General features: G+C 36.9%; 1 protein-coding gene across 1 annotated transcript in view; it reads right to left on the bottom strand.

Moving 5' to 3' along the window:
- dnah5 (dynein, axonemal, heavy chain 5) overlaps window positions 1–13,691 on the bottom strand; it is a 93,553-nt gene that overhangs the window by 74,145 nt on the left and 5,717 nt on the right. Inside the window, exons 2-21 of the mRNA XM_086079430.1 lie at window positions 9,633–9,767; window positions 9,425–9,509; window positions 9,148–9,314; window positions 8,244–8,462; window positions 7,882–8,019; window positions 7,348–7,524; window positions 7,163–7,276; window positions 6,949–7,056; window positions 6,607–6,729; window positions 6,292–6,507; window positions 3,841–3,867; window positions 3,605–3,712; window positions 3,436–3,521; window positions 3,092–3,299; window positions 2,889–3,002; window positions 2,600–2,806; window positions 2,436–2,516; window positions 1,253–1,343; window positions 822–967; window positions 242–416 (exon numbers count right to left, since the gene is read on the bottom strand). Coding sequence (XP_085935556.1) covers window positions 242–416; window positions 822–967; window positions 1,253–1,343; window positions 2,436–2,516; window positions 2,600–2,806; window positions 2,889–3,002; window positions 3,092–3,299; window positions 3,436–3,521; window positions 3,605–3,712; window positions 3,841–3,867; window positions 6,292–6,507; window positions 6,607–6,729; window positions 6,949–7,056; window positions 7,163–7,276; window positions 7,348–7,524; window positions 7,882–8,019; window positions 8,244–8,462; window positions 9,148–9,314; window positions 9,425–9,509; window positions 9,633–9,767 — 2,725 coding nt within the window. The remainder of the gene's footprint in view (window positions 1–241; window positions 417–821; window positions 968–1,252; window positions 1,344–2,435; window positions 2,517–2,599; window positions 2,807–2,888; window positions 3,003–3,091; window positions 3,300–3,435; window positions 3,522–3,604; window positions 3,713–3,840; window positions 3,868–6,291; window positions 6,508–6,606; window positions 6,730–6,948; window positions 7,057–7,162; window positions 7,277–7,347; window positions 7,525–7,881; window positions 8,020–8,243; window positions 8,463–9,147; window positions 9,315–9,424; window positions 9,510–9,632; window positions 9,768–13,691) is intronic.

Genomic DNA, 13,691 nt, shown 5'->3' with positions numbered 1-13,691 from the left:
GTTACTGCTGTTTTTAGCTGACAACAGTTAATCTGAAGAGAATAAGGGTAAATTGGCGAGATAGCAGCACTTACATTAAATTCTTATGAACTATTTTCATTGTCGTCATGACAACGTAGGAGCTCAATGACTCTGTTAGCACCATTATAAGGTTATTGATGTCTGACTAAACTCAATAAAAAGTCACACTTTTTTTTTCATCAAATCAGATCTGATTTTTCACAAAATGGAGTGGTAATACCTTCCCTGTCTGCACTTTCTTCTGTTTTCTTCTGAGGGCAGATTTCTTCCGTTTTTTCACCCTCCTCTCTTTGATTGTGGTCAAACTCCAGCAGCATGTTGATCAGTTCATTAGCGGCTTCCTCCACCTGGAGGCTCTTAGTGTGCAGACTCTGGGCTTGCTTAATACACAAGTCCTATACACACAAACAGTAAATGCACAAGGTCACAGGAAATTGTGGCCCAACGATAGCTCCTGAAGGCTATGATGGATTCAGTGAGGTTCTTTGGCTCATTATTTCATTCAGCAAAAAAGAACGGTAATAAAAGTGCACACTTTCAGTGTATCAATAGCTAGTTTCCAGTGATTATTTTAAATATGCTACACTGCAGATGTGCTAGATTATATGATATATATTCAACAATTTAGGCTCACAAACATGCTGGAGCTTATCCCACCCATCTTTGGGTGAAAGGCGGGCACACCCTGAGCTGGTCGCCAGCCAATCACCCATCTTAATGATACGGTGAATTGATTGGATCTTACATTATGCAGCCAACTCCCTCCTGTTTATTTTATTGACCACCATGTATGCATTTACCCTGGTGGTCTTAGCAAAGTCCTCACAGGTAACAGGCTCATCTTCTGGGAGAATGCACAGTGCGCATGTGCTCATCTCCTGCAACACTGCTTCTATCCTGAACTCGGCCAGGTCATTCACTCTGTCCATCAACAGCTCCAGATTCTCTGCAGCAAGAAGCAATCAGAAATGGACAGGAAAATGAGGTGATGGAAAGAGTGTGGAGAGCCAGGAGGAGAAACAACCAGATACAAAGAAAATAATGAGAATATAGCACCTAGTGAAGCAAGGTGATGAGGTTGTATATTAATTATGAATGACCACACACAGTATACAAATGCACATAGTGGAAAGTTAACTTAATTTCATCAGACGCAGCATATGCTGAGTTATAAAATAACTTGTTCATTACAAAGTGACAAATTGATCTTATTGGGTTTTTGTTAACTTACCCAAGGATTTGTGAATGGTACTGAGGTACTTGTCTATGTTCATTGATGTCCAGTTGAGGGAGGTCAATCCTGGCTGTATTACCTCATCTACCTGTAAAGTTAATGACAGATTATTTTACACACTGTCGTTGTGTCATATACTGTACTTGTAATGAAATTCTGACAACGATTTACTTAAAATGGCTTTCTTTTTAGCACATTAATGACGCAGTCCTAAAAACAGTTTATGTAGCAAAATACAATGTTTTCGTGCATTATTTATAGGAATAGAAATGTAATTTTATTGTCATTGTAAGTGAAATTCAATTCACAGTTTCAAATGCCAAACAAGAAACACTTAAATAAATAAATAAATAAAACTAAGATGCCAAAGAGGAGAGACTTAACGGGAAGGCTGGCAGTGCCCCGAAAGGAAAACAAGGGGAAGGAGGAAGTGGGAAAAATAACTTCTAAACTACGCTCCTATGGGGTGAGGGTGTGGCAGGCACAGTGTGGGATATGGAAAAAAATATCTCACTACATAGCGAAATAAGAGACGATAGAAGATAACTGGAAGAATTGCGAATGTGGGAGTTAGGGATGTAACGATAACGGCAATATCGTGATATCAAAACTGCCACAATGTCGTCGTTGCATTTGTGCAGTTCTAGCACCCTCTGGTGGCTAGTTTTTTAATGCAGTTTAATTCTCACAAGGCATGTTTTGGCCCTTCAATGTTTAAAATCCACGCTAATTGCCAGATGAAGGGGAACATAATGTGCTTGTGAAGCGAGTCAATATGTGGAAGAACACAATGTGTGCATGCATTAGCAAGTAATATTAAGTGTTATTAGAGATTGTAGTTGGTTTATTTACATTGCTGTTATGTACAAAAGCACAATATTGTGCTTTTTTTTTTAAGTATGATCTTTTTTTTTCTTCTTCTTTTTTTTTACAATATTGTGACCTTTTTATGCCGCCAACCTCCCCACAATATTGTGATAATTATTGTATTGTGATGTTTGGATATCGTTACATCCCTAGTGGGAGTGGGATGTCGGGGGAGGGTAGAGCCAAAGAAGGCGTTGTGACAAGGGTCATGAATTGCCTTGTGTTCAAAATATGCTGTATGTGACTTAATACAAATTCCTATTTCTGGTGAGGACACACTGTAAAAACCACTAAACACATGCACGCTCCATACCTTAGTTACATGTGGCATGGCCAGTTGTTCAAAGGCACTCTGAATCTTCCCGCGAACTCTGGCATTCTCACTCAACATGAACTGAAATAAATAGCAAAAGCATTAAACATTGTATAGTCTTAAAACGTCGTTTTCAGTGTGAATAAGTGTGAGCTGATAGTGACCTGTAAATTGTTAAAGTTCTTTTTGAGGGTGTCCTGTTTTCGCTGCAGCAGAGCAGCAAAGAGTGGGACCTCCAAATTGTTTCTCTTCATGCAGTTTGCTTCTCTGATCTGCTTCATAATCTCGGGGTCAAAGTTCACAAACAGCTCTCCTGTCTCTGTTGACCGGACCAGCAGAGATGCCTGTAGACCAGGCCTGGCATCCTCGACCTGGATACAAATGGTGGCGGTATGTTGGAGTATGGGAAGGCGAACGACAACCGGATTTTTTTTCTTATTCCTCTATTCTTACCTTTTTCATCCAGCTTTGATGGTAAAGTATCTCATACTCAATCACAACTGCTGCTACCCTGTTGTAGTTCTTGATGATCTTCTTAGCCTCTGGTGTGGAAAGAACACCCGTGTGCTATACAGATGTAAAAAAGAAAAAGTCAATATATTGAAATATATACATGTTAATGTGTAAAGACAGTGATGATGATGATGATGATAAACCTGTTGGAACAGATTCATGGGACCCTGAATTCTGCTGTACAGCTGACGAGCCCACATGATCCGGCCAGAGATTGGGGGCAAGTCTCGACCAATCGGAGGGTCTAGTTTTTGCTTCATGTAGAGATTGGACACCATTTCAATGTCCCGGCCATAGCTCTTGAGAATATGCTGGTACTTCTCATCAATGCCGAGGTTGGGGATTCCCAGTCTATTGTATTCATAGTAAATCATTAAGTCAGTTAAATGAGAAGACGCCATTAGTTACGTGGTTAAGTATTTATTTATTTATTTAAATAACAACAGGGAACAACAAGGGGAAAACTAAATCGTAAACAGTGGACTACCTTTCAAATCTTTTAAGCACATCAAGAGCTTGTTCTGTGTTTTGGATTTTGTCAAAAGTGCAATCCATAAATTTTGTCAGCTGCTCCTAAATGAACCAGAAAACAATAAAAGTGTTGCAATTTCAAGTTATAACTAAGTACTCAAAATAACTGTGTGGCAAATACATACATGAAGTTCAGAAGTGCTTTTGCAGAATTCCTCATAGTCCACATCAAAGTCAGTTCTTCTCTGGTCAAGGAAACTGTAATGTTTTGTCTTCATGTTCAGCGTTATTGCCTGCCACATCAATAATTAAGTTTACAGGCCTCTGAAAATCAATGTTATTGTTCTGCTGCAATCATAATGGAGCTGTAACTTGTTTAATCTTGAATTAGTGTCATTTGACATTGCAAATTGTGCATTACCTCCCATTTTGCCTGCATTTCTGAAGTCTTGTTCATCCATGATAGCAAAGGCAAGAACAAAAACAAGAAGTTCAGATTATTATGGAGAAAATGTATAACATATGGAATGTACAGAAGCGTATTGCATTCACCTGGAAAAAAAAAAGTCCTGTTTTTCTGACAAATTTTTTGGGGGGTATTTTTTTCTGTTTAAAAATATATATATTCTTCTGTTTTTCTGAGTATTTTTCCCTGTTTTATAAAATAATTATTTTTCAGATTTTTTCCCCCTGTTTTTCAAAATAAAAATAAAAAAGTGTTTTCCCTCAAAGATTAGAAAACAAACCACAATACATTATACACATTCATTCCTTAATTGAGAGCCAGTAAGTAAATATGACCATCTTATTGCGTATGTGGGTGTGCGGGAAAGTGTCCGCTTCCTCTATTAGCAAATCTGCAACAAGTCACTTGGAGTTAAAAAAAAAAAAATAATAATAATAATCATATATCTTTTTTTTAAATCTGTTTTTCTGAGTAATTGTTCCTCCTGTTTTTCTAAATAATTTTTTTCAGCCTGTTTTTCAGAAAAAAATACTCAAAAAAACAAAGCTCCCCGCAAAAATTTGTCAAAAAAACAGGAGGTTTTTTTTTTTTCAAGTGAATGCAATATGCTTCCTTAGGAACCCAATAAATCCAGTATATTATTGTAAACACATCTTGGTGAAAGGCAGTGTATGACATCGAGCTGCATGTTAGTAAGTGCTGGAACAATTATGAAAACCCCTTGTGTTTTTGTTGTTGTTATTTTTTCATTTTTTTTCATGACATCTGACCTAACCCATCAAATAAGTATGAATGTTTATTTATTTGTATTTTATTTAACCAGGTAAAAACGTTTGAGAACGAATTCACTTTTACAAATATGGACATGTGAAAGTGTCCTGATGAACATTCCTGGCCGAGTGACAGCCATTACACCGGCAACCACTGGATATCAGATATACCTGCTCAGAACAATATACTGTACTTCGATCTCTGTGGTTGGGGACCACTCGTTTACACAACAGATTTGATCAAGCTCTCCGACCTTGTTGTATCCTCGTTAGAGATATGTGATGACAATCATCAAATGCTCTGCCAACATCCAGTGGCATAGGCTAAAATGCTTCACAAAATAACATTGCTCATCTTTATAATAGTATAGTATAGTAGTAGTGGATTCCCGAGAGGGATTTCGTTAAAATACAGCCCCTGAAATTCACCAAAAAAAGGTCACTTCTAACCATAAAGGCAGTCAAGTGACCTTGAGACTTGAGACATTATTTTGATGAAAGTTGACAGAAATCACTACACATCTTTATTATACTGATCAGATGTTGATATTTTGAGAAAAATATTAGATCACTCATCACATATGACATTTTGTTGTTGTCGGGAGATTAGTGACCTCGTCTCTCTCCTCTCACGCCGTACATTAAAGGTCATTACTGTATATGTTAAAATTATCAGTAGATTATTAACCCTATAACACCAATTGTATCATTACTATTTCATGAGTATAATAATTGTTCCCCCCATTAAAACCCTGACGTATACGATCTGACACGTGTTGCACGGATAATCCATTAGAGGGCAGCATTACCCAGCTGATGGCTTTTCCAGCGACCTTGCAAGATCGCCCCAATTGAGAAAGGAGATACCTATTAATAGCGGGAAATGTTCTTTCAGATTTTTTGAAATACAAATATGTTTGATATGTCTGTTTATTATTATTATTATTATATTTTTGACAGTTATAAATGTACAAATTTAAAGCATTGTGACCGGATGTATCAGATATACATGACACAAATGAAAAGTCATATGTGGAAGTTTATTTCCCCCCCCGCAAGTTAATTCTATGTTACAAGTCTTGCAATCATGTTGCCCTAATAGGCTGTTATTAAAACTAGCTGTGGGGTATTATTAATTATTATTATGTGTGTGTAATGTTTATTTAAAAACTTCTATTGACATTTGCAAACATCCCGGCATTTCTGATATGTCCCCAATGCGACACAATACAAATGCTTCCTTTATACGGTGAAAACAAGCGGCAGATTGTAATGCTTTTTTCCTGTGATTATCATACAAACGACATCTCATCACATTTTGAAATCAAAATAATCCTCACAAATCAAATTACAACAATCCAAAGTCCAAGGCTTTTCAATGAGCAGATAGATTTCGTCCACCAAATTGACGGCCATCTTGACTTGTGACGTCATCTCGGGAAAAAAATCCCCAAATCTCTGTGCACGCCACTGGATTCATGTCACACGCACATTCATGAGGGGCACAGCTTCGTTCATGAACCCAAGGGTTGTGTTTTACATACTTCATATACACTTAAAATACATCTGCATGCTTGCAAAACCACACAATTGCATATGCTCTAGGCTACACAGTCATATAGCAATCTGATCTTACTTGAAACCGGGTCGCCAGCGTCTCAAGTCCCTCTATCTTTGCATCTTGAAGGGCCGAGTAGGTAGAAATAGTGGCCAACATTTCCAGGATCTTGTTGAGGCGTCGCTGGAATGTGTCAAACTTTCCAAAAATGTACATCTCACTGAAGTCAAACTGTCTTTCTGTGGGAGTCTGTTCCAGCTTTGCCTTGGTCTTATGGAAACAACGCTGGTACTCCTGAAGACATGCAACAAATGAGTTGGGCAGCACCAAACACTTTGCTCGCAGAAACTTCTCTTTGAATGAAAAAAAAAGAAAAAAGATTGAGCTCACTACCTCATTTAGGTGGATAGATGCTCTGATTTTCTCCTCTACAATCCGTTGCGGTTGATCCCAAATGGAATTCTCACCATTGTTAGTGATGTAGCCTTTACAGGCTGTTATCATCTGGTTTGTTACCTATTTAAAAATGTTTATGAATGAATCATATTATCGAGCTACAATGCTAAAACATGCATATACAACTGTATTTAAGATCAGTGTATTTGTTAATATACTCATGTGTTCTTTTATGAGTTTATAAGTCAGCCATTATACACATGCTCATCTGGTCTGATAATATCAAGTTAAAATAATCACAACATGAAAATATATGCAGTATGAAATGTACATTGTTACCTTGACAAAAAGTGATGTAATCTTTTCAGATGTATTGTAGTAGCGAGAGATTTTGTGAATCATCCTGATGGCGTTAATAAAACCTGGTATAGCATCCACCATTGAAACCTGGTTCCAAGCAGAAATACATAATATTGGCGTAATTATGCCAATACATGAAAAACTGAATAAGATGCAATATGTGTGTTGGAATTAAATCAACAATTTGCCGTACAGGGTCACTGTTGTAAAGAGGATCGCAAAACTTCTCCAAACTGTAGAGATACTTGACATTATCTTTGGCCTCATTGGCTGACTCGGTGATCCTGGTGTCCAGTTCCCGCCACAACTAGGCAGAGCAAATCATCGCTGACCTTACAAAGGTATGATAGTGCAATTTGTGTGGGCTTGTTTCCTTACCTTGATGATTTTGGATTTTGCCATCAAGAGCACACCCAATACCGCTTTTACATCAGGGCTCTTCAGCTGATCCAGAAGGTAGTTGAAACGAGACATTCGTTTCTTCCAGTGGTCCAGTTCGGACCGTGGGCCAAGGTCTTCGGCTTCTTTTCTCAGCTGGTCACTCTCAGCTAAAACCTAAAGGACAACATCATTTGTTTGCAACTTAAGAAAGATAGCGCTTCTTTGAAATGTTAATGTTTGTTGGAGGTTAAATTTAAGGATGCAATCACAATCTTGTACATGTGGAGTCAAATTGTGAACTGGAAAAATACAGTAAATGCTGCCGTGAGTACTACATGCAGCAGTTTAAAAAACCAATCCTACAAGATTCTTGGAAATATAACATCAAGGTATTTATTATTATTATTATTATTATTATTATTATTATTATTATTATTATAAGCAGTTTAAAAAAACAAATCCTACAAGATTCTCGGAAATATAACATCAAGGTATGGCATTATAAGACATTGCTCAACTGTGGGATCTTACCTGTTCGATCTGCTTAATCCAGACTTTCATGCAGCCTTCTATCTTTTCTATGGTCTCTGTGTTGTTGGCTGCCGCCATGTAGTCCGACGGGCCTTTCAGGACCCGCACGTCAAATGTATCACACTCTTTCAAAGTAACCTGAACATAAAGTAGACCATGATATTGTCTGTAATGTACTGAATACTAAAATAAAGACGTGTCGCAATTAAAATAAAAACAAAGATTTGGACAGTGATTAACCTGGCAATAGCCAAATTGATAATTGTGATTCACTCAAGGGAGTTCTTCGCATTATCCAACAGCCTCTTTGTATTTCATGTTATATTATCAATAAATTGGGCTCGATTGTGCATGAAGCCGACCTTTTCCTGTAGACTCTCCTGTGCCCCCGCCAACACAGACACAAAATTTTCCAGTGATGATATGAAGTCCTGTTTAACTGCTTGGGATTGGGGACTGGCCAGCTCTCCCCAGCCATGGTTCATCTTTGTCAGTGTCGGTATGAAGACCTCAGAGAGCAGCTGTTCCACACTTTTTAGCAGACCTCCCTCTGAGGTGTCCAACATATTGAAATTGACATCCTAGAAATAAAGAGTATCAAAATGACACACTAATATTGAGCCATTATTTCCTCACATTGGTGTACAACTACATTTGTCATCTTTATATTGAGAGGCTGTATATATTTTGTTTGCATTGTATTATACAGCTACATTGAGCATGGCAAAATAACAATTATACAGAGGTGCCTGGAGATACGATTAATTTGTTTCATGACCACGCTCAAACTCAAATCATCTTTTCCCATTCAAATTAATGAAATTGCCATTAATCCGTTCCAGACTTCCCTCCAAAAAACAACACAATTTGTTGTAATGTGTTTTTTAAAGAGGTACAATGGCATTCCATAATATTGTACTTGTACTTTCAAAAAACATACAGCACTGTAATGACAAAAAATTAGACAGCTTTTGTCACACTGAATCAATTACATGTTGCTCCTTATGGTGTGTCTACCAGGCCCAAAACTGGTAAAACAGACAAATAGATGTGCTGTTAAATGAGGCATTATTATGTATCCAACTGGGGTTCGAGGCAGACCGAGACCTTGCACAGCATATTGCAGCGGCGGCATGTCCTGCCTAGAACTTCAGTGGAGTTTATAATCTTAAAATGCAAAAAAAGATGGTTACATTTGAAAGAACAGTTTGATCAAAGTTGAAAAGATGCCTCCAAAAATGTATGAATTGCTGCTTATGGTCTCACTCTGTGTATGTTTTCAGAAGTGATCGCCTTGGAAGCGTTGGCTCTGGTGAAGAAGACGCACACTCCGGTCAGGGCCACGTCCTTTCCATCAGTCACAAACACTTTAGGCTTCTTGTTTTGACCAGGCGGCTGAGGCAATAGCAGGGACGGTGATGATGATGATGTTGCTGCAATTTTCAAATGGGCAGAATTGTTTTGAGGGGGAATGAATTAAATTCAAGATGGCAACTTCAGTTGTGAAGATTAAAATTCAGACATCATAATATATCATATGCACCTCCATCCACTGGTCCACTTTCTTGATAGTAAAACATAAGGTGGAGAAGCCCCTCAGCCATGAAAAACTGTTCCATGCGATCAAGCTAAGATGGAAAAAAATAAAAATTTTACACCTATCCTGACATTAGCTCCAGATTATTTAGATTATACTGAAATGAATATAACATTTGCATCATTCAAGCAGTGATATTTATTATGAATCCAACCTGATCTCCCTCCAGCATGGCGTCCTCGACATCAGCCTTCTCCAGTCCCAGGCATGAAGCCACAATACTGAGCACATAGTCATGTCTTCCATCAAGCTGGGCACGCCTGGCTTCACGCTCCTCCTTTAACTTTTGCTGGACAACAGGTGCAGATTTGATATTAATATCAATAGTGAAGTTAATGCACACAAGATGAACAGGAGTTTCGACTTTTCACGCAATCTTTGGGTCAGTTCCTGAAATGGGTCACATTTTTTTTGTTTCTGACGCAGTGTGCTGTGATGTTGGCAATACATTAATGTTTTTTTTATTTATTTATTTATTATTATTATTTATTTATTTTACAATGTTTTCCACATACCACCCCCCCCAACCCTAAATTCAGAATTTGGACAAAATTTACATTTACTTCAAAAATGAAATTCTTCATACTTCATACTTTTTTTCTTTTTTTCTTTTTTTAAAATATATTGCTGCGAGCCATTACCCTAGAAACACTGGCATTTCCCCACACACACCTAAAAATCCAAATGAAATCCAAAGGGAAATTGCACTAATGTCTAATGCCTACAGTACAATTGACTAAACAGCAACTTAGCTAACTATTTCTCGCCAACCAATACGAATTTCCCTAGTGAGGTAACTGCTCCTGATGCCGTGTCATCAGTAGTCAAAATGTAAAGAGCTTTGAAGGCCTAGTAAGGAGGAAAAGTGATATACAAATAAAGTACCATTTACTAGAGTAAAGTGTAGTTTGAGTTAAATTTTTACACTGACACTAGTGCAATACACTCATAAGTGTTTAAACACCAGAGTTAAGTGTAGTTTGGCAGAATTAAATGTTTACACTCATTGGTTTGGACACATATAAACACTTTTCTAGTGTTAGATTTAACACTCAGTGTTAATCTAACACTGACAATTTTGCTGTGTAGGCAGGTCCTGGTTTAAAAATGAGAGATAATTTAGTTGATTGGATTTATTTTAATACATCTGTGATAGATGAACTTGAACAGTCCCTGTGAGATGATCGCTGAAGTGAAGAATATTGAATGAAAACTCAAGGACATGAGGGTACTGCACATTTCGAGACGTATTTACCCAAAACAAATTTAGTAGTATTGAACGTTTTTCATTCGGAAAGTATGCTCGCTTACACAGATATATCATCTAAAGTTGTGAATTTGTAACAGTGGTATGATAGTGAGTACTGTTGCTCCAGCAGCATATCGTGTAGCGACATTTCACGATAGCAAATTTACTTTACTACCGTACAAAACGTAAAAATATAGTTATGTATTGTTGTAAAACACAAAACACACAGTGCGGGTGTTAGAAGTCCAAATGGTTGACTGACATTGTTTTAATTTAATATTTGGAATGTTCATATATTGCCCATCCCTACCACAGACAGCCACTATGGCACAAAACCTTCAGGCACACCCACCCGCATGGTGCACCAAGATGATCATACGTGTCCAAGGAGCAAGTAAATGAGGCATCTTCACAAATTGTTTCACTTTGCCACATCCAATATGGCTGGCTATGGGTGCCTATGTACTGTAGGCCTATATGTGCCGTAAATGTTGTCTATACTTGCCAAGAGTTGTCACAAAAGTAGTCATTCAAGATTATTGACTTGGAGTGGCAGTGCTGCATGAATAGAGTACAGTAAAAGCATCAAAATTATGGTAAAAAGTAAGTACTGCCTGTAGGGTATTAACTCATTCACTGCCATTGACAACTATAGACGTCAAAAATTAATTTTAACTATTTCTATAGCTATTTTTTTTCCACTTTTGTTAACAAGAGTGTGAAAACCTAGAATTTTTTTTTACTGTACACAGATAGAAAATGTGTGATTAATCGCAAGTTAACTAGTGAAGTCATGCGATTAATTACAATTAACATTTTAATCGCCTGACGCCCCTAATTTTTTATAATCTTTTCTTTCTTTTTTTAATCACAAAATTTTTCATTGTAATTAATCACATGACTTCAATAATTAACTCACGATTAATCACAAATGTTATATCCGTTCTAAATTTACAATTATTATTTTTTACGGTTTTCATACTCTTATTAACAAAAGTGAAAAAAGTGGAAAACTAATAGAAATAGTTCAAATTAATTTTTGACGTCTATAGCCGTCAATGGCAGTGAATGAGTTAATAATAATGGCCTCAAGGCTGAATAGAACTTATAGCATCGAAACTGAAGTTCAGAACATTAACGGAGAGATTCTCTGATACCATTACAAAAAAACAACAACAATCACAGTAATTGCTTCTAGTTGATGCAGGAAATTTAGCCAAATGTGTATGCTGATTAGCTAAACAGGCAATTCCAAAAACAAACCTCAAGGCCAAGCGACATATACATACCTTTAAATGTATTGGCTTGCACTACAATTACAGTACAGGCCATTATGCATTCCCTGATTTTACATGTAAAGACATTTCTCAATACCAGGCGTTTCAATCTACACTACGACCATTTGTAACAGATGTGGAGATGGAGGTAAAGAAGGCAAAAGGCAGTGCTTTTCAACCTGATCAAATGACTCTTTAAAGCTTAGTGAGGTACACACGCACACACGCACGCTCACACATCGACACACAACAAACAAGCTCTGATGCTATTAGTATCTTGCCACATACCATATGAAGGCAAAAAACACAGCTACAGTGGAGTGAAGATTATTCAGCCGAGCAGGCCACCGCCAAATGAACACATAGTTTGCTCAAAACAAATTGTTTTAATGTTCAGTCCTTACAACAGATGCAGAGGACAGTTCTCACCAATGGAATAACAAGTACAGCATAAAGAGCATTTGCATGCATGCAAATCCAGGCCATGAGATAAGCTTGGTGAAAATTAAAGATAAGCTATGGTAAAACTGACAATCCCAATTATAAACAAACAATGTTTTTTAGAATAAAGGAGAAAACAGCACTGGGAATATTGTTGCATGACTGTTGGGCACAAAATAGTTAGATAACTCAACTAATATTAAAAAAGAGAATTAGGAGGAGAAAAAAAGCTATTGGGAATGTTTTCAGTAACCTGACATTTAAACAATCAGTAATGGATTAAGTCAAATCTACAGGGGAATACACGTATACTGCCAAAGGCAATATTACTTAGCAACATTATTTTGAAGACTCGAGAAATGCAATTTTGGGGATAAAAAAACAAAAATGAAATTGACTTTAAAAGCAATTATTTTCTTACCTGAATAACCTTGGAGACGCTGTGTTTCCACAGTTGTTTTCCAAACACCTGAGACATGACAGATCACCTCTCTACCTCACACCCCTCTAAGTTTACCTCTCTTCTGTTAATATACATTCAATTCCTGATTTACAAGAAGACAGAAGAACTGCGATTTTCACATCCATTCAACTTAACAGTTGAGATCTTTTTGTAACTACGCTGTGGAGCGGATAGATGCAGTGTTCTAACTCTAACATGTTTTGCACCTTTCTAATGGATCCTGATCACATCTAAATAATAAACTAGAGTAAGTATTGTAATTGTAAATACGTTTAAAAAATAGTCATGTAAAAATGTAAATGCAGTAAATATATTTAAATTAATAATCACTTATCATTGGCATTACCATGCCAAATACTATGTCAATAGATTCATTCCGTAAAAAGGATCGTCATCTCAAAATTGGCCCAAAATTAGACATAACAAAATATTTCCTTGATTGTTTAATTTCACACTTGATGGGAGAGCAACAAAGAGCCCAATTTTCCATAGTTCCCTATTCAGATTATTGTGTGTGTTAGTAGTATCTAACATAGCATTGTGTATTAATTCAATAAAAATACAATGAATTAGCTAAAAGAGACTTGTGCTTGATGATTTCCAATTACCTTTCCTCCAATATCTTACCTAAGCACCAAGGAATAATAAGATTCATTTCATTACAGCTACTGTGGTGTTTCAAAATTATCTGAACAATAAAAATCAAGCTAATTTAAATCATATACAGTGGCTTTTAATCAAAGTTGCTATTGTAGGAAAGTCACACTTAACATAAATGCTTTT

Source organism: Leptonotus elevatus, chromosome 6 (genome assembly GCF_054856555.1).
Source record: "Leptonotus elevatus isolate MCC_2025b chromosome 6, RoL_Lele_1.0, whole genome shotgun sequence".
Classification (NCBI taxonomy): domain Eukaryota; kingdom Metazoa; phylum Chordata; class Actinopteri; order Syngnathiformes; family Syngnathidae; genus Leptonotus; species Leptonotus elevatus.
The sequence above is the reverse complement of the archived record's forward strand: the minus strand, read 5'-3'. Positions and strand labels throughout refer to the sequence as shown.